The 20427-nt window shown below is 45.2% G+C and overlaps 1 protein-coding gene across 1 annotated transcript in view; it reads left to right on the top strand.

Annotated features, from left to right (window-relative positions):
• Positions 1–17293, top strand: part of LOC143134700 (voltage-dependent R-type calcium channel subunit alpha-1E-like) — a 52077-nt gene extending 34784 nt beyond the window's left edge. The window contains exons 22-47 of the mRNA XM_076295289.1: positions 994–1132; positions 1439–1568; positions 1667–1726; positions 1980–2086; positions 2935–3031; positions 3538–3698; positions 4249–4386; positions 5205–5406; positions 6016–6180; positions 6980–7090; positions 7361–7441; positions 7619–7738; positions 7849–7914; positions 8154–8245; positions 8532–8706; positions 8953–9080; positions 9524–9620; positions 9934–10039; positions 11847–11954; positions 12273–12373; positions 12486–12535; positions 12795–12888; positions 14406–14492; positions 15058–15193; positions 15842–16014; positions 16620–17293. Of these exons, the coding sequence (XP_076151404.1) occupies positions 994–1132; positions 1439–1568; positions 1667–1726; positions 1980–2086; positions 2935–3031; positions 3538–3698; positions 4249–4386; positions 5205–5406; positions 6016–6180; positions 6980–7090; positions 7361–7441; positions 7619–7738; positions 7849–7914; positions 8154–8245; positions 8532–8706; positions 8953–9080; positions 9524–9620; positions 9934–10039; positions 11847–11954; positions 12273–12373; positions 12486–12535; positions 12795–12888; positions 14406–14492; positions 15058–15193; positions 15842–16014; positions 16620–17228 (3533 nt within the window). The 3' untranslated portion in view covers positions 17229–17293. The remainder of the gene's footprint in view (positions 1–993; positions 1133–1438; positions 1569–1666; positions 1727–1979; positions 2087–2934; positions 3032–3537; positions 3699–4248; positions 4387–5204; positions 5407–6015; positions 6181–6979; positions 7091–7360; positions 7442–7618; positions 7739–7848; positions 7915–8153; positions 8246–8531; positions 8707–8952; positions 9081–9523; positions 9621–9933; positions 10040–11846; positions 11955–12272; positions 12374–12485; positions 12536–12794; positions 12889–14405; positions 14493–15057; positions 15194–15841; positions 16015–16619) is intronic.
• Positions 17294–20427: the final 3134 nt, after the last annotated feature.

Below are 20427 nucleotides of genomic sequence, written 5' to 3' on the forward strand. Positions count from 1 at the left end.
GAATGGAAATGCACCCCAGTCAGATGCTTTAGAGTTTGATTTCACAGAACTAATTGAGTTTGGAATGATGGTCTATGATAAGTGCTGGTCTATAAACACAATTTGTGTTATTTTACTCAGTAGAATTCACTGGATCTTCTGAAAAACATCTTTGCTTACAAATAAACAGATCTACAGTAAAGTTTGGATTGTATTTGTTCAATCTTGTGGATATTTTTACTCATGTGACTATACTCTATGCACAGTGGGTCATCCTAGAAAGACGTTAGGCCAAAGACACCAGAGAGGTAGACATCTACGGCTACTTCCAAATGCATGATCCTACAATTCCTACCTGAAAGACAGCCTGAGTCTTATAAACCGCATGGATTAGACACTACAATTAGCCATCTGAAAATACCTTGTAATTACAGCAAATTATCCATATCAGTTCATCTCATAAAGGGGTTGACTATAGATTTACTCCTATCATATTTAGAAATATTTAACCTAAGATGTGAATGTTGTTTTCAGGCTAATGAGAAACATGTCTGTGTAGGAAATGATGATGCATAATATGATCTGCATATTTTCATAACAAATGGAAATCTGTTGTAATTACAAGTGTTTCTTTTCTTAAAGTCTGAATGCAATCTATTTTCCTCCGTTCTCACTCTGTAATTGCCGTCTAATTGCAGAGTGAAACTACCGAGAGGAAAATATGTATGGTACGTGTTGGAGCTTAATTCAAATCTGAGGCTGGATGCACATTTAGCAGGATGGAACAGACAGTACTGGCTGTAGCAGTACAGTACTCCAGAGGAAATGGAAGGCTCAGAGCTTGTGGTTAAGCATGTAACCATTCAATTTGTTGAGCTCTTTCAATCTGTTATCATCCTCCATACCAGGCATCTGTTTGAATGAAGCAGGTATGACAGAACATGCTGGTGTGTTTTTTGAAACATCTGTACGTTCAAGTCTCAGTGTCTGCTCTCTCTATTACACTGACCACAGTGAACTTTAAAGAGATGGAGGTATCGCACTCGGACCGCAGTGAGAGGGAGGAAGAGGATGGCGAGGAGGAAGGGGAGGCTCCCAACCCGCCCAAACCAGTGGCGCCGGACAGCATGTTCATCTTCAAGGCCTCCAATCCGTAAGAGAGCACCTGCTTTGGTTGCAAGTTTGACTCCCATTTGGTGTCATAAATACACAGCTTAGTTTGAGTTTTCCTGGGCTAGCTGAGCCTGTCGTCTTTTCGCTGTGTGATAGAGATGGCAGATGCCTCAGTAGATCAGAGGGAATCAGTGTAGTTGACCTTTGGCTTTTCAGGATAGGGAGGCAAGGTTGATCCCAGTTAGTCTCTACCTTATTTATTATTTTCTTATTTTACAGTGATAGAGGACAGCCGAACATGTCAAAAATCCACATTTTATGTGCTTGTGCATTTTTTCCCCTGTAGGCTGAGAAGGATATGTCACTACGTGGTGACCCTCCGCTACTTTGAGATCACCATCCTTCTGGTGATTGTGGCCAGCAGCATAGCCTTGGCTGCAGAGGACCCTGTCAGTACCAACTCGGACAGAAACAAAGTGAGACAAATCTTCACATCTGACCCTGACCTGATTTTTAACCAATTCCGATATGCATTTGTTATTGCTTCACATTTTAATTGGTGTCTGTTTTTCAGGTCCTGAGATACTTTGACTATGTCTTTACTGGTGTCTTCACATTTGAGATGATTATAAAGGTGTGTGATTCTCTACTCTCTGTACTGTAGTGATGAACACAGTGTGGAAGTGGAAGATGTCCAGCACTTTCACACCTTAAGCTTTATATCACATCATTTGTATGTGAGGTAGAGGAGAGGTTGTTACACACGGACACACGGGCACACACACACACACACACACACACACACACACACACACACACACACACACACACACACACACACACACATTATTTTCATTTATAGATTTTCCTGTTTTTGTGTTTTCAAGATGATTGACCAGGGCCTGATTCTGCATGATGGCTCATACTTCCGGGACCCGTGGAATTTTCTGGACTTCATTGTGGTGGTGGGAGCACTGATAGCTTTTGCTCTGACGTAAGCACTTGTGTGTAACTAACAAAGACTCACCCAAGGTCACCACCTTTATACTATGTGTTGAAAGCTTTTCTCTGTTTGAGCTTCCTCAGTGTTACTAGTATGTGGTATATTAATCCCATTCTATGGCCCTTATGATCTGTAGGTTTAGTCAGTCAGTTGACAAAGAGCAAATGTGTATGAATGTATCGATGATTTCTTGCTTTTGAATGTTGCTGTCACTGTAAATGTTACTTCTCTTTCTGACTCTGTGTGTAATCTGTCTCTCTATATACTCTGTTGGAATATATATGTTCCTTCTCTTTAATGCTCCTTTCTCTGTTGTTCCTATGGATTATGTCACTGTTGGGGATGACAGCAATGTGATGGGGTAAAACGTCCCTTTTCATATGTCACATTACGTCACAATACATCATTTAATATTACAACTTTATTTCTGCAACTTTTTTTTCTGTTGAACACGTGGCATTGTAGAATGGCCATTCAGACAATAGTTGCAGGTTAATGACAAAAAGAATTGTTGCAACATTACGTCATATGCCTTTTTTCTTATTCTGTTGTCATACTTTTGTTTTTATATGTTATGCACCTATAGATGTAGTGCGTGAGTGTGTGTGTGTATGTGTATGTGTATGTGTATGTGTATGTGTATGTGTATGTGTATGTGTATGCGTATGTATGTGTGTGTGTGTGTGTGTGGTGTGTGTGTGTGTGTGTGTGACTGACTGCGCCCACACGCTCCTCTGTCTGCATGTGGGCATGTACATACAGTCTATAAGGTGGCGTGTCTCTTGTCCTGTGCTCTTCTTCAGGGACGGTGGAGTTTAAATATTTGTCTTTGCCAACAGGAATAACAAGGGCCGCGACATCAAAACCATCAAGTCTCTGCGTGTCCTTCGAGTTCTCCGGCCTCTGAAGACCATCAAGAGGCTCCCCAAACTGAAGGTGCCAGCGCTACTGCTGTTCATGAATGAGTAGTTTTATGCGATGTTCAAAGAAGAGCTAAGTTTAGTTCCTACTGCAATGTTTATCATTTTATCCACTCCTGAGCAGCAGTCTCAAGACTCTTCTCGTCATTTCATCATTTGGCAGCAAACTGGCCGTTTTTAGATGCCTACATATAGTAACTGTATTTGCAATTCAGTATGTAACTAAGAACAGATCTGTTGTACTGACTACTGCAGTAAGATATAGATGCTCTGTACAGTATATATACTGCAGTAAGATGTAGGTGTCTTGTAGTCAGTAGTCCAATGTAGTCTAAGGTACAAACATTTCCTCAGAAGGTCATATCTTTCCTCACTACTACGTACCTTTTTTGTGCCTCCTACTGTACAGTGCAGGAGCTGCACCTTCTTATACGAGCTACTGTACAGTGCAGGAGCTGCATCTTCCTATGCGAGCTACTGTACAGTGCATTTGGGTTTTCAGTGTCCTCTCTGCCCGTACAGGCCGTGTTTGACTGCGTGGTCACCTCTCTGAAGAACGTCTTCAACATCCTCATCGTCTACAAACTCTTCATGTTCATCTTTGCCGTCATTGCTGTGCAGCTCTTCAAGGGGAAGTTCTTCTACTGTAATGATAGCTCAATGAACACGGAAAAGGAATGCCAGTAAGCCCAGACTCTCTCTCTCTCTCTCTCTCTCTCTCTCTCTCTCTCTCTTTCTCTTTCACACACACACACACATGCGCTCTCTCCCTGTTTCCTTCTCTTTCACATACGCTCTCTCTTCCTCTCTCCCTTTCTCTCTCTCTCTGTCTCTCTCTCACACACAGAGAAAGCGAGAGCCAAGTCTCTCACATAGAGTGAGAGGGAAAAGGGAAGAGGGAGAGGAGTCTGATAGATAGATAGATAGATAGATAGATAGAGATAGAGAGATAGATAGATAGAGATAGAGAGATAGATAGAGAGATAGATAGAGAGATAGATAGAGAGATAGATAGAGAGATAGATAGATAGATAGATAGATAGAGATACTTTATTTATCCAGAAGGAAATAAAGTGTCCAGTGAATTGTTCAGAGGAAATTAATGTGGAGATGTTTGACCATGTTGATTATATCTGATCTGTAGACCCACACTCAGTATCGATGAGGCCTGCATTTGTCCAGTCCTGCACTGACCCTCTGTGTCCATGTGTCCCTCTCCCCTGTCCATCACAGAGGCTATTACATTGACTACTCCAGAGACAGGAAGGAGGTAAAGAGACGAGAATGGAGGAGGCACGAGTTCCACTACGACAACGTCATGTGGGCGCTGCTCACCCTCTTCACCGTGTCCACTGGAGAAGGCTGGCCGCAGTGAGTCAGACACGCACTCTTTACAAGTTGTACCTGCCCAGAGGCTCATGTTTCCTAACTTCCCATTCACATGTGCTGACACGAAGCTAACGTGGCTTAAAGCTCTCATTAACAGGGCTTACAGTAAAGTATGAGGAAGACTTTTCCTGTAGCTTTGAAGATTGGGCAAGGACACTCCACCATAGAGGCCTCTATCTGTCTTCATAGACACACATGAGTTGGCCTCGTGATAATTCCTGTCATTTCCACCTCCACTTATGGCATTAGATTAATTCAGTGCGCTGTTTAGTGTTAAAATGGTATTAGAGCTGAGTTGAGATCACATTCATAAAACATGCTGCTAGACAGTTAGCATATGAGTGATGGCGAGCAAGTGAGAGAGAGAGAAAAAAAGAGTGGTGATCGCTCTAAAGCACCAGATGGACTATTTTATTTGTGAGCCTGGATGTGTTTGTCACACTCTCCTCTCAGTGTTGACTGACTATTGATGTGTGTGTGTGTGTGTGTGTGTGTGTGTTGGTCTGTATGTGTGTATGTGTGTATGCGTGTGTGTGTGTGTGTGTGTGTGTGTGTGTGTGTGTGTGTGTGTGTGTGTGTGTGTGTTGGTCTGTATGCGTGTATGCGTGTGTGTGTGTGTGTGTGTGTGTGTGTGTGTGTGTGTGTGTTGGTCTGTATGCGTGTATGCGTGCGTGTGTGTGTGTGTGTGTGTATGTGTGTGTGTGTTGGTCTGTATGCGTGTATGCGTGTGTGTGTGCGTGTGTGTGTGTGTGTGTGCATGTGTGTGTGTGTGTAATCATATGACATCCATCGCCCCTCAGGGTCCTGCAGCACTCAGTCGACGTCACGGACGAGGACCACGGGCCCAGCCGCGGCAACCGTATGGAGATGTCCGTCTTCTACGTGGTCTACTTCGTGGTCTTCCCCTTCTTCTTCGTCAACATCTTCGTGGCCCTCATCATCATCACCTTCCAGGAGCAGGGCGACAAGATGATGGAGGAGTGCAGCCTGGAGAAGAACGAGGTGTCAGCTGTCCCACGGCGCCGCTGTCTCATCCGTCTCTTTTCTGCTTACCCTCAGCACTTCTCCTCCGCTTGTTTGGCCAATAAATCATATCTATCAACCCCCCCCCCCCCCCGTGTCTCTCTCCTCAGTCTCTCTAGAATCTATTGACTTACTTGTACTCCTTTTCTCTCTCTTAATCGTTCTCCCTTTATTCTGTTCATCTCTGCATCTCTGTAGTGGTTTGTCTATGTGTCTTAGAATAGAAAAACCACACTCTCAAGTATATTTTCTTTACTTATTAATTAATGCCATGTCCACGGACACGTTTCGGCCTAAGCCATCGTCAGCGGTTTTTCTATTCTAAGTTGTTACCTTTTGGCTCGCACCCGAAATTGTTGTGAGATTTGGAGTTGAGCGCGCCTGCTCTCACTGCTACGTGTCTATGTGTCTGTCTGCATGTCACTCTCAATTCAGTTCAGTTGAGTTTTATTTCATGTAGCGCCATAGCATACGGTATGAATATACCTTAAGGTGCTTTTAAAGAGGTTGAAACTGAACTTGCTCTCTCTGTGCTTCTATAACTCTCTGTCCCCTCTGCCTGTCCATGTGTCTGTGTACTGCCCACAGAGGGCCTGCATCGACTTTACCATCAGCGCGAAGCCACTGACGCGGTACATGCCCCAGAACCGCCAGACCTTCCAGTACCGCATCTGGCACTTTGTGGTGTCGCCCTCGTTTGAGAACACGGTTCTGGTCATGATCGCTCTCAACACGGTGGTGCTTATGATGAAGGTAACAGTGTCTGGTTCACTCATACATTGGGGAGCTTGCTCAACGTGTCCAAAGCAAATCACATAGCGGTTTGTCATGATTGCACCATACCACATACCTGGAAATGTCATTAGTAGATTATCATGAGTAGGCCTACCCACAAAACATCTATAGATGAATTAAAGGAACCATATGTAAGATTGTGGCCAAAACTGGTACTGCAATCACTTTCAAATTACTGTAGAGAGGTGTATCCCTCACCCCACCCCCCCACCCCCCTCCCCCCTGACTCGAGGTTGCCAACCCAGATGCTGAAACACTACTGACTTTGTGATTAGTAGATAGGTGGAGGGTGGCGCACCAGGCCAAAACACAACATGACATGACAAAACACAACATCAACATCAGTTGAGGGCTGCAACTTCACTTTTTAAATGACAATATCCTGGCCGGACTACTGTTGTCAGTTGAAATGAACATGATTTCTTAATGTCTAGTGATATATCAGGGCCATTTTATGATTAATTGAAATACATTTCTTACATACGGTTCCTTTAAATACATATTAGAACTCAGTGTTTCTCACTGGTCTTGGGTACTTAATAACCTAAAATATTTTTCCGTATCAAATGTGTTTCTTACATGGAATTCAAATGTCCAAAATCCACAAGATTCAGTGACCGCTAGCACATCTATTTTGACTGATTTCTTGTCTTCATTTCTGGCCATGAGCTGAGATGCAAGCAGAGATAGAATCCCTCATCATTCTAATGTAATACCCTCCCGTCTCACACGTCTGCTTTTCTTGCCTCCTGTGTAGTTCTACTCCGCTCCCCCTGCCTATGACACCGTCCTGAAGCACCTGAACACAGCCTTCACCGTACTCTTCTCGTTGGAGTGCATCCTCAAGATCATGGCCTTTGGCCTCGTGGTGAGCTGACCAGCTAAGCTAACGTTAGGCTAACGTTAACGCTAGTTCTGAATGTATTGTAGCACTATCCCGTATTAATGTTTAGTCATAAGAAGTTCTGGCTCAGGAAAAAGCATTCCAGAACATTCCAGACTGTTAAAAAGCATCCCAGAACATTCCAGACTGTTAAAAAGCATTCCATAACATTCCATAACATTCCAGACTGTTAAAAAGCATTCCAGAACATTCCAGAACATTCCAGACTGTTCATAACTTGCTGTCCTCTTTCAGAACTACTTTCGGGACACATGGAACATCTTTGACTTCATCACCGTGTTGGGAAGCATAACGGAGATTGTGGTGGATTTACAGGTAAGGCCGGAGTCCTTTTTACACACGTACGCTATGGACAGGGGTCAGTGTTCCCTTAGATTACTCTCCAGGACAGGTCACACGTCCAACAAGAAGTGAGAGAGTCAGGCTCTCTGCACCCAGATTGGACTTTGCTGTCTATAATTTCGACCCTCTCTCTCTCTCTCTCTTCTGGAGTCCATCAACGCCTTCAACATGAGCTTCCTGAAGCTGTTCCGAACAGCCAGGCTCATCAAGCTGCTGAGGCAGGGCTACACCATCCGCATCCTTCTGTGGACCTTTGTGCAGTCATTCAAGGTGAGCGCAGCCTAACTTCTGATCAAATAGCAGGTCAACCGAACATCATTAATAAAATACCATAGTGAAAATGCCATGTGTTTTTGAACAGTGCTCTTCCTCTTCCATAGGCTCTTCCATATGTTTGTCTGCTCATTGCCATGCTGTTCTTCATCTATGCCATTATTGGCATGCAGGTAAGTGTGTTTAAAGAGTATGTTTAAATGTGTGAAGGGTAAGTGTATGTCAAAGCTGTGTTTAATTCCGTTTCAATCGAATTCAGAATTTTATTCAGTGTCATACTGTTTTTGGATATTTTGGAAAGAACTACCGACACGTAACTACCACTCAAGATCTGTCAAAGTTAAGTGTAAAATATGTATAAGATTTGCAGTGTGGGCAATTAACGTTGTGAAGAATGGATGTTTCTCCATAGGTGTTTGGGAACATCAAGCTGAATCATGAGAGCCACATCAACCAGCACAACAACTTCAAGACCTTCTTCGGCGCCCTGATGCTGCTCTTCAGGTGTGTAGCATCACCCCTCTGAGTGTGTGTGTTGGTGTTTGTGTGTCTGTGTGTGTGTCTGTGTCTGTGTGCACTTATGTGGGTGTAGGTGGGTGGCTGTATTGTGATATATTGCATTGTATTAAATTTGCATGTGTGGTGGATTACATGTGTGATACATTCACTCATAGATGATACAAATCTTTCTTTATCTCTGTAAGCCCCTAATTAGTGTTTAATTGATGACCACTTTTGCTGATTGATTGATGACCGCGTTTGCTGACCCAGTCCCTGTTGGTCTGTGCAGGAGTGCAACGGGGGAGTCGTGGCAGGAGATCATGCTGTCGTGTCTGGCGGGGCGGGAGTGTGAGCCGGACCCCTCCATCGCTCCCCCCTTCATGTCCCCTGACCACCAGGGCGGCTGTGGCACCGACTTTGCCTACTTCTACTTTGTGTCCTTCATCTTCTTCAGCTCATTCCTGGTAAGTGCAGGCCCTCTACTAGACACTAAAGGGATGCACACACACACACACACACACACACACACACACACACACACACACACACACACACACACACAGTGTAGCTGCACATATACTACTCTGATAACTAGTGTTGGAAGAAGCAAAATATTTGCTCAACAAACAAAAGGCTCTGCTGGTCCTGTGCTTTCTCTCTTTCACTCTTCCCTCCATCACTGAAACTGTTGTTTGTCTCATCTGCTGTAGATGCTGAATCTCTTTGTGGCTGTGATCATGGATAACTTTGAATATCTGACCCGGGATTCCTCCATCCTGGGCCCTCACCACCTGGATGAGTTTGTGCGCATCTGGGGAGAGTATGACCGCGCTGCCTGGTGAGAGACAGCCGCACACACACATACACACAACCCTACTCTGACTTTTATTATTTCATTATTTAGAAATAATATTTCATTCATTGTTATTGAGGCTGATGTTAATCTGAGATCAATGACAGTTATTACAAAAGGATGTTTTGTGTGACAAACTAACTGTGTGAGTCATTTCTTTGATGTTATGTTTAAAGCCTCCAGTAGAGGGCAGTGTTTGATTTCTGATGTATTCTCTGTACAGTCCACAAGGCACTGACATCTTTGCCTCTCTGAAAGTCAGACCCAGTATAATCAAGAGGTTGTTTTTGTTGTCTTGGGACTTCCATGATATTTTCACTCCAGTTCTGAACCCCATGTTTGTTCTCCTCCCCTTGTCCAATCATGTCATCTCCTGATCATTGCTTGCCCCTCTCTCCTCCCCCACCTACCCCTCCTCCTGTGTCCAGTGGCCGGATCCACTACACGGCCATGTACGAGATGCTCACCCACATGTCCCCTCCACTTGGCCTAGGGAAGAAGTGCCCAGCCAAAGTGGCCTACAAGGTAAAAGACATACGGTTCTCTTCATGAATAAGCAGAGGGATTGCAAAAGGTAAACAACACAGGGTTATCTTCATGATTAAGCAGAAGAAAAATACTTCTGGAGTAACATGTGTACAGAGCTGTAGAGATCTCAGGCTAGACCACGTTAGATGGACTGATAATACATATACTTCTTGTAAGATTCCACTGCAATCTACCATGACTAATTTCATTGTTCTGGTTTGATATTTGTATTAAAAAGGATTCACTGATGGAGTGGAGCTTTATGAATTCTGTGTCTTCTCATGGCGTTTGTTTGTGTGTTTGAGCACAGAGGCTTGTCCTGATGAACATGCCTGTGGACGAAGACATGACTGTCCACTTCACCTCATGTCTCATGTCTCTCATTCGCACGGCCCTGGAGGTCAAAATAGCCCGAGGTGTGTGTAAGTTTATATGTCGGTGCGCGTGAGTATGTGTGCATGCATGTATCTTTCTATGATGTGTTTTGTCTTTGTTAATTATAGAGCACCTCATAGTCAATCGCTGCTGGTGTTGATGGATCTGTACATGAGAGATGAGAGATGAAAACGTAGCATGCTACAATGAATGCTATGGACCCACTGTGCCACACAGGACCCCTGTGTCACAGCATGCCATGTCCTGGTCCAACAAATACAGTAAAAGCTTTTCATGCAGCGTCAGTGCACCCACAGGTGCCTCCTGATTCTGCCAGCACCCAGTTTTAACCTCCCCCCCCCCCCCCCCCCCCCCTCTAGGCACTTTCACAGACAGGCTTTCACATGTCTTCCAAGAGCTCACAGACAGGCTTTCACATGTCTTCCAAGAGCTCACAGACAGCTCACAGACAGGCTTTCACATGTCTTTCAAGAGCTCACAGACAGCTTACAGACAAGCTTTCACATGTCCTCCAAGAGCTCACAGACAGGCTTTCACATGTCCTCCAAGAGCTCACAGACAGGCTTTCACATGTCTTCCAAGAGCTCTGTTTCTGTGTCTCCCTCCTCAGGGAGCCCCTTGTCTCTGTGCTGTTGTGTGGACTGGTGCTGTGCTGTGGTGTTGTGGTATTGTGTGTGTAAAGTGTGGTGTGGTGTGTAAAGTGTGGTGTGGTGTGTAAAGTGTGGTGTGTAAAGTGTGGTGTGGTGTGGTGTGTAAAGTGTGGTGTGGTGTGTAAAGCGTGGTGTGTAAAGTGTGGTGTGGTGTGTAAAGTGTGGTGTGGTGTGTAAAGCGTGGTGTGTAAAGTGTGGTGTGTAAAGCGTGGTGTGTAAAGTGTAGTGTGTAAAGTGTGGTGTGGTGTGTAAAGCGTAGTGTGTAAAGTGTGGTGTGGTGTGTAAAGCGTGGTGTGGTGTGTAAAGTGTGGTGTGGTGTGTAAAGCGTGGTGTGGTCTGTAAAGCGTGGTGTGTAAAGTGTGGTGTGGTGTGTAAAGCGTGGTGTGGTCTGTAAAGCATGGTATGTAAAGTGTGGTGTGGTGTGTAAAGTGTGGTGTGGTGTGTAAAGTGTGTTGTGTAAAGTGTGGTGTGGTGTGTAAAGTGTGGTGTGGTGTGGTGCGTAAAGTGTGGTGTGGTGTGTAAAGCGTGGTGTGGTGTGTAAAGTGTGGTGCGGTGCGGTGCGGTGCCCTGCTCTGTGGTGTGACGTGGTGCCATGTGGTGTGGTGCGGTGCGGTGCCCTGCTCTGTGGTGTGACGTGGTGTGGTGTGTTAAGCGTGGTGTGGTGTGTAAAGTGTGGTGTGGTGTGACGTGGTGTGGTGTGTTAAGCGTGGTGTGGTGTGTAAAGTGTGGTGTGGTCTGTAAAGCGTAGTGCGGTGCGGTGCCCTGCTCTGTGGTGTGACGTGGTGTGGTGTGTAAAGTGTGGTGTGGTCTGTAAAGCGTAGTGCGGTGCCCTGCTCTGTGGTGTGACGTGGTGTGGTCTGTAAAGCGTAGTGCGGTGCGGTGCCCTGCTCTGTGGTGTGACGTGGTGTGGTCTGTAAAGCGTAGTGCGGTGCGGTGCCCTGCTCTGTGGTGTGACGTGGTGCCATGTGGTGTGGTGCGGTGCGGTGCCCTGCTCTGTGGTGTGACGTGGTGCCATGTGGTGTGGTGCGGTGCGGTGCCCTGCTCTGTGGTGTGACGTGGTGCCATGTGGTGTGGTGTGGTGCGGTGCCCTGCTCTGTGGTGTGACGTGGTGCCATGTGGTGTGGTGTGGTGCGGTGCCCTGCTCTGTGGTGTGACGTGGTGCCATGTGGTGACGCAGGCGGAGAGGACCGGGTGCAGCTGGACACGGAGCTGCAAAAGGAGATCAGCATCATCTGGCCGCACCTCTCACAGAAGACGCTGGACCTGCTCGTGCCCCTCAACAAAGGTGAACAGAGATGCAGGGGTGTGGACGCTCACACACACAGCTCACAAACACAAACACTCACACGGCTCTCATCCAGTAACAATCACAGCCGTAGAATGTGTCTTTCTCTCTTACGCATACCCAGAGTTATCGACACTCTCACTTGATTTCAAAGTTCCAAACCCATCTGATTGAACTCCATTAATTGTTAAGTAATCTATTAGGAATTACACGTTTGTTTGTGGTGTTTCGTTGTTGTTGTTGTTGTTGTTCCTTGTTAAATGCCATCATGCGTTGTCTGCTTGGCTGCCTTTGTTGACCGGTTGGATGCACATGCAGACACAGACATGACAGTGGGCAAGATCTACGCCTCCATGATGATCATGGACTACTTCAAACAGAACAAAGCCAAGAAGCTCAGACAACAACTGGAGGAGCAGGTACAGGGACAGGCTGGGCTGGGGGACAGTGTCAGTGTGTGCAGTGGTACTCAGGTGAGGACATGGTAATGATGATAATAATAATCTACATGTTCTCGTCCCTCTCCTGCAGAAGAACAGTCCTACTCTGCCTCTCATCACACACAGTGCTGGCTCAGCCTTGTGAGTTCTGTGTGTGTGTGTGTGTGTGTGTGTGTGTGTGTGTGTGTGTGTGTGTGTTTGAATGCATGTCAATTTATATCAGTGCTTAATGGAGTAAAGTAGTGTAGTGTAGTTATAGAGTATGCAAATACAATTTAATTTGTGTGTGTACATTTGTCCTCTGAGTTGAACTGTGCTTGTCTGTGGCTGTCTGTGTAAACCGTATATCCTGTACTTGGTATTGTGTGCATATCACGATCTGTGTGTCTCCTGCTCCCAGGACGAGAGGAGGGTTCGTTGCTCTGAGCCCTATCTCACCACAGGAGCTGTTCATGCAGCCCATGACTCAAAACCTGGAAGACAGCCACTCTCTGGTAAGAGAAGGCACCGTTCACATGAAGCAGGAAGAGAAACCATGGTTTATATACTCTAATTATTCAAACTAAATTAATTGAGAATCAGTTCATTTGATTAAATAAAAGCCTGTGTGTTATTGACCACTCTTCATCCCCTGTTCACTGTAAATCCAAGTATGCCATTTTGAATGTGTTCATTGGAGATGGCTGCTCAGTACATTGCATTCGACTACCTCCTTTCACTCTGTATGGCTAGTAACCATACCTCTCCGGGAATTAGAATTCTCTTACAAATAATATCTAATAATGTTGACGAGGAATCACTCATTGTCATCAACAACACGATGCCTCGCTGTTAAGAAGAAAGCTCAAGTATGCAGAATTATCTACTATTGCTTTTTCTCCGTTTCTCTCTCAGCCTTGATTGCTTGTGGTGTCCCTTTTGTATAATGAGTGATGTCTGTTTAAAGAATCCCATTTAAAGCCGTTACTAGGCTGCTGTTTGTTCTGGTTTCTATGGTGTTCTGAAGTCCAGCCTTGCCTGCTCCCGGGTGTTGGATCTCTGTCAGTGTCCCCTTCCCCGTTGTGATGCACACTGTTGATGAAAGGCATCTTGAAGGTCTGGCTTGCGGGCAGTTGACCCTGGCTTGTAATGTTTGTCTGGTATGTGCAGGAGTGATTTGAACGTGCATGACTACACTGTGGAATGTTTTCACAATGGCGGGGTCTTCTACTCAGATACCGTATGTCTTCTCTGGCCGCTGGCTGTGCTTGTCTGGCGTGGCGCCCTGTTTCTCTCTGGGGTCGGAGCACGGTCTTCTCCTGAGGGATGCTCTGATGTGTGGGGTAGAGAGGGCACGAAGGGTTGGTGGTTATCTATGGAAATGGATTCTGGCCTAACATTGCTCATCAGTGATCACCCATCAGACTTTTTTATAATCCTTTATGTTTTTTTACCCTTTGTTTTGATTCAAATTTCTTCATAAATTGTATTCACATTATGAAGAAATGCTAACATACATCCTCTCACATGTATGTTTTATATTTATTAGAGTGTTATACTCAGTTCGACCTGATTTCTGACACAATTTTGATTGGCTTAGTTTTTATAAGTTGAGATTTTAGCTTCTATTATTTCAGTTTTCATGTCTAATTTTGAATAATTATTCCTTATTTGAATCTCATTTAAGTAGAATTATTTTGTGGTTATATTGTGTTATGCATTTCCCTGCAACCACCATTCTTTCTTTGCCTTTGACCCTGTAGTGTGTTCTCTCTCTCTCTCTCTCTCTCTCTCTCTCTCTCTCTCTCTCTCTCTCTCTGCTGGAATGGCTTGTTTTTCTGACTGGATTTTAATGGCCCTGGTTGCTGCTTATAGATGCCCTGCCAAGCCCGTTTTTACAATGGGCTTCGAGTTTGGACCGCAGCTCTTCCAGCAAGCAGATGACAGAACTGCACTCACGGTCGGATGGTTTCATGGTTCCGGTCCTGCTCTCTCATGTCCTCTCCCTCCTCTCTCCCTTTTACCCCTTCAGGTGGGGGGCTTTGCGTCCCTGGTCCTCCCTGGACGGGGGCTGTTTATGCGGGCGTCCTCCATGCCCCGTCTGGCTGTAGAAGCGCAGGTACAGCCTCTGATACCCCACGCTCCTTCGTCCTCCACCGGGACCTCCGTTAGAAGCTTGGGCTGGCAGGGGGGGGGGGGCGATTAAATCAGACTATCCGGAGTCGAGAGGGCTAGATGGCTAGATGGAACAAGAGTGGAAGTTCACGTGTTGGAGTGTGTTGACATGTTGAATTCTCAGTGGGTTGATTGCAGATAACTGCTTTCTGTTGCCAGGGGTCACCACTCTATCTAATAGCCCTTAAACGAGGAGGTTGTCAAGAAGGTATACAAAGCTGGATTTTCGTCAAATCACACATAAAAGAGGAAATTTGAAATCTGAAGTTGCCCACATTTATGTTTATTTAGATACATCTGACTGAGCTGTGCGCTGGTTGCCTAATAAAGGCTTCCCAGCTTCTCTGGGGCTTTCTGCTTGCATCTACTTTTGTGTTACCATTATGTCTCTCCTCCTCCCTCCTCCTCCCTCTCTCTATTTCTTTCTTTTTCTCTTTCTCCATCTTTCTCTCTCTCTCCCCCCCCCCTCTCTGCCCCTCCCTCCCTCTGTCCCGCTCTCCCTGGCTCAGGTGGACATCGACAGCAGCGTGATGAAGCGCTCGTCCTCCACGGTGGGGGAGCAGGGTGGTGTGAATGGTTTATGGCGGGAGGGCTGCTCTCCGGAGCGCGTCTACAGACCGAGACACAAGAGCTACAAGGCTGCAGGTGGGGCTGGAGGTGGAGTGCTCATCAAGTGTAGCGCTAGAGAAATATTGATTCGTGCTGCACCATCGCCAGCTTCAGACTGACCAATTCTGGATGCATAGTTTGACTCTTCACATGATCTCAAATGATGAAAAATAATGGAATTCTAGTTATACTGTTAAGTAAAATGCATAGATTGTTCCCAAAAGGTGTAGTTTAAAGTATTCATCACTATGTAACAATTTCAGGTATGTTTTCAGGATAGTTTTGCTATCAACTTCATTTTCACTTGGTATATGGTCATTACAGGTAAAAGACAAATAAACACACATTATGACCATCTAACCATCACTAGCAGTATTGCCAAAAGATACCAGTTTTGATCATTTCTGCATGTCTTTTATGTAGTTAGTCTGCTAGTGTTAGACCAAAACTCCATATTGCTTCTTTATGCCAGATGGTGTAGTGACAGTTTAAAGCAGGATTCAGCCCCCGGGCTTTGGGCTTGTGGGTGCAGATTGTAATATTTCCTTCAGACAGACACGCTGAGCGTCTGCATGACTGACTACTGTGATGAGGACGCCTCATGAGGTGTGAATGTCCTTTCTTGTCTGATCGCATTGCTTTCTGTTGTGGCCGCTCCGCTCCTGGTGCTCCCGCGTCCCGCAGTGTCCCGCTCGGACCCGTGGCAGCAGGGCGAGCGCGAGAAGGAGCGCGGGCGATCTAAGGAGCGCCGCCATCTGCTCTCCCCAGACACGTCGCGCTGCAACTCGGAGGAGAGGAGCCCCCAGCCCCGCTCACGCTCCCCCAGCCAGGAGACACCGCGGCCCACCAACAGACAGGTAGCCACTCACGAGCCACGTGCTAGACACGGATGGCACACACACACACACACACACACACACACACACACACACACATTAAAACGGGGATACAGCTTGTAGCTTAATTTGTGGAATACACTTTTGTATTTGTGTGATTTTCTTAGATCACATCGGGCAGTTTAGTTGGCTAACCTCACCCTTTTAGCCTCTCTTAGTCACAAGGGGGTTGGTTCTGAGAAGCTTGATGTACACAGCCTTTCAGACTGTTGTCCAACTGACTACACTGACTGTCTCCAACAGTATACATCATCAACTGAGAATTAACAAGGTGCACTTTTGAGAAAATGTGGTTGAAATTCCAAATACAGATAATCATTTTATTTGATATTTTTACAAATGTAAAAATGTAAATAATATATATATTTTGATCTCATGTTATTATTTGGAGTAAAAACATGTCAGATGGAACTTGTTAATTCTCAGTTGACAACACATCAGATTTTTCAGAAGCAATAAAGTTCACCAGGGAGAATTTTCAGCAACCCCTGCAGGCTATAACTGAGCCTGTTACGGCTATGTCTTTCCCTGAATGACCGACTGGCATTGTGTGTCCATGTCCGCAGGGTAACAGCTCAGAGAGCCCTGTCCCCTCCACATCTGAGTCCAGCACCCCGAGCGGCCGGCGGCCCTCGTCCCAGACGCCGACGCGCTCACGGCCCCACATCTCCTACTCACCACTGGTGTGCCGCACGCAGGCCTCCTCGCTGGCCGGTGCCGACGATGATGACGACGACGACGACGAAGGTGACGGGGGCACCCAGCGGACAGAAGTACGGATCAGGGAGGCCTCGTGGGACGCCGGAGGAGAAGAAGAGGAGGAGGAGGAGGAGGAAGAGGAGGAGGAGACAGCCATGGGAGGGAGGGCGGACACAGACAGGGACAGTGATGACTACCTGTGCTCTGCGGTCCCGCGGCGCTGCCCCTCGGAGCCCTTCCTGGCCCTGCAGGACGACGAGCACAGCCCCGACCCCTCGGGCGCCATGGAGACGCTGACCTTTGAGGCGGCCGTGGCCACCAGCCTGGGCCGCTCCAACACGGTCAGCGCCTCGGTGCGCACGCGCTCCCGCCTCGGCTGGCAGATCCCCAACGGACACTTCCGCAAGCGGCTGGCCCAGAGCGCCTCCACGGCCAGCTGCGGCCACCTCAGCGACACGGAGGACGATGACAAGTGATAGAGAGAGAGAGAGAGAGAGAGAGAGAGATAGGGAGAGAGAGAGAGAGAGAGAGAGAGAGAGAGAGAGAGAGAGAGAGAGAGAGAGAGAGAGAGAGAGATAGGGAGAGAGAGAGAGAGAGAGAGAGAGAGAGAGAGAGAGAGAGAGAGAGAGAGAGAGAGAGAGAGAGAGAGAGAGAGAGAGAGAGAGAGAGAGAGAGAGAGAGAGAGCGAGATAGGGAGAGCGCGAGATAGGGAGAGGGAGGTACAGCACACTTGTAAAATCAATTGTACTATCGGACTCAAACCAGAGCAGATGTATACTTAGCTATTAACACATGAGCAAACTCAAACTTAATACTAAGCTCGCGAGGAGTTGTATGCAGCGCACAGGTATTCACACAAACCATCATTGCAAGACTGATGTTTGGTCTGGAGAGCGATCGGAGAGGAGGGGCAATAGATACTGTTGCCATGAGATGTGTAAGTGTACGAGTGACGTTCTGTGCAATATTGCTGTTGTTTGTGTCGGAGGGCTGCTGCCTTGGGCCTTAGTGTTGGTAGCTGTCTGAGAGAGATGTCGCCAAACACTATGACTCATTTGGAACATGGCATTGCACAAAAACGAATGCCCTTTAAATGAATAGTATCAAAAGATGATATCTTAGATGTAGATGTTGGATAGATTGAAGTACAATATTGCATTACATCAAGTTTATTTATTATTATAAATTGCAATTCAAAAATGAAGGTATTCATGTAATATACTGCTTCAGGGTTAATGTGAAGAAATTGTTAGAGACTGTGTGTATGTGAATGTGTGTACGTGATTTTCAGAGAGAGAGACAGAGATGTATGAGCTTATTTTGTGTTGTACATCACATAAAGGGAACTAAAGTCTAAAAGCCATTATTATGAATATAGCCTATAAATTTGCAAGCCATCTACCTGATTCGATCAGCAATCTCCATACAGAGCTTCAGTCAGGGCTGAAGCACATCTGCACACTGTTTAATTAGATATTTAAATGTGATGAAAAATTCACTGCCAAAGCACATCCACAGAGAATTCTTTAAAGCTGGAGTAATAAGACTGAATTCTGTATGTATAGATCACAGGTGAAATTCTTAATGAATGGTTCTTCATTTAACCTTGGTTGTGTCCAGTGGTGAAGTTGGGCCAAACTTGCAATAGCCTTGTTCTGCTTGTTTTTGAGCGAGAACATGTATATACATGCTTTAATTCCATGATTCCATATTTCCTTATTGTTTAATAATGAGATATTACTGCCCACTGCTCCCCTATTAACCCATTTGTACAGTGCCATTTTATGTGATCAATTTAATCAACAAACCCATACACATGTACGTATAAAAGCTAAGTGATTTTTGCCAGTTGTTTATTATAACATTTTGGATCTTAACTGTACAGTCTTGCACAATCAACAACATCCTGTGTCCAGGCTAGACGACCAGGGTTTCAGAACTTACGTCTGAGGTGTTTATCTGAAACACGGGGCTCAAAGGGACGACCTCAGCTGTTCACCTCATTCTATATAGAGATGTTACATGCTTGTTTTTAATCTGTGATACGGACAGTTGGTGCTCTAACTCCAGCTGTTCAAGAATGCAGTTCATTGCTTACTTTCCTGCTGGTTGTTCACAAGAAGCATGGAAGAATAATCCACTTGTTGATGACTTGTTGATGTTGGAACAGTCTACGAAGTACACTGGCACATTATAAAAAAGCCAGAAGACACTTTGACCTTGAAAGAAAAGGATTGTGCACTGCGAATTTAGAATATGTTTTCTGTGGTGATTCTGTGTTTCAGTTTTCAATGTAAAGGACCAACTAAGTGAATTGATACCCGGTAATAAAGTGAAAGCCCAGCTTGTTATAGAGACTGTGGTTTATTAATTGGAGGCACTTTTGCATCGATTAACCCAAAATTATGCGTTGCATGCTCTTACAAGGGATGGAATAAGCAAAAGTGCTGGCTTATGAATGAACCCCCTTCAACAATCTAATGTTTATCCTAGAATGGCATACAACCCTGTTTCCAAAAAAGTTGGGCCACTGTGTGTAAAATGTAAATAGAAAGAGAATGTGATTATGTTCAAATCTCGTAAACCCCTATTTAGTTGAAAAAAGGACATGTTGAAATTGTTGAAAATGACCATTTTAATTCTTTCAATAAAAATGAACAATGACCAAAACGATAAACAAATTCCCTTGACATCAAATTCAAAATGAACATATATTTTTCAAAATGAACATATCTTTTTCAAAAAGACAAGAATTGATCTGTTTCAACCATCGATATGTTGTCCTTGCATTTAGAAATCATCACATTCTGCTTTTATTTACATTTTACACGGAATCCCAACTTTTTTGGAGTCAGGGTTGTATGTTTGTGTATGTACGAGAGTAAGACTATTCAAGTGGTGAGCCAAAACTGTTGTTGGTGCCAGGCTACTGTTATACAATGTCCTAATGAACCTGAAACAAACAAAAAAACATTCTAGCATATCCCTACAATTGGGCATGATACAGTAACCATAGACATAATGTCCTAACTCTCAATACATCAACTACAACTTGGTGAAAATAAGGCAGTGAGAGCATCAGTTAAGTCTGGTAGATGCACAGCCTTGAGAAACATTAACATGTGGCCTGTAGGCCATTTCATCTCACCACACTGGTCACTGACTCATGCCCTCCCCATGTGAACCAGCGAGGTCTCCAGCGCCAGCTGAGGCTTGTCGTCCAGCCAGCGCCTGAGGAAAGAGACATGGACACCCGGGAGCCACCGAGATGGACATCCATCAGTAAATGGAGGGAATTGTGGTCGTGACATACTTTTTAAAATAATCTCTTTTTAAATAGATCTGCTCTCACCTGAGGGTTTATTGGGGGTTCTATTGAGGACAAATATTATGTATAGCACCTAAAATAGCTCTGTGCATGAGGCTGTCTGATGACATTTAGACTGAAGCTTGTCTGCTACTGTCATTTTGCTCCTAACTGTTTTTATAGTGTTATTTTCAGGAAGAGTATCACACCCGCTACACTTTAAGTACATTCTGAACCAACAAGCTGAATATAGATATAGAATATGGATGTATGTAGGGCTGTCAAAATAACTGATTCATTTCGAATAATTAATTTGAGAAAAAATAACTGATTAAAAAAAATAGCACAGATGAATCGATTCCGTATGA

This window comes from Alosa pseudoharengus, unplaced genomic scaffold (genome assembly GCF_046254945.1).
Source record: "Alosa pseudoharengus isolate Yale_2024_CS ecotype anadromous, Long Island Sound unplaced genomic scaffold, YU_APseudo_1.1 YU_APseudo_1.1_scf_2, whole genome shotgun sequence".
Taxonomy (NCBI): Eukaryota; Metazoa; Chordata; class Actinopteri; order Clupeiformes; family Clupeidae; genus Alosa; species Alosa pseudoharengus.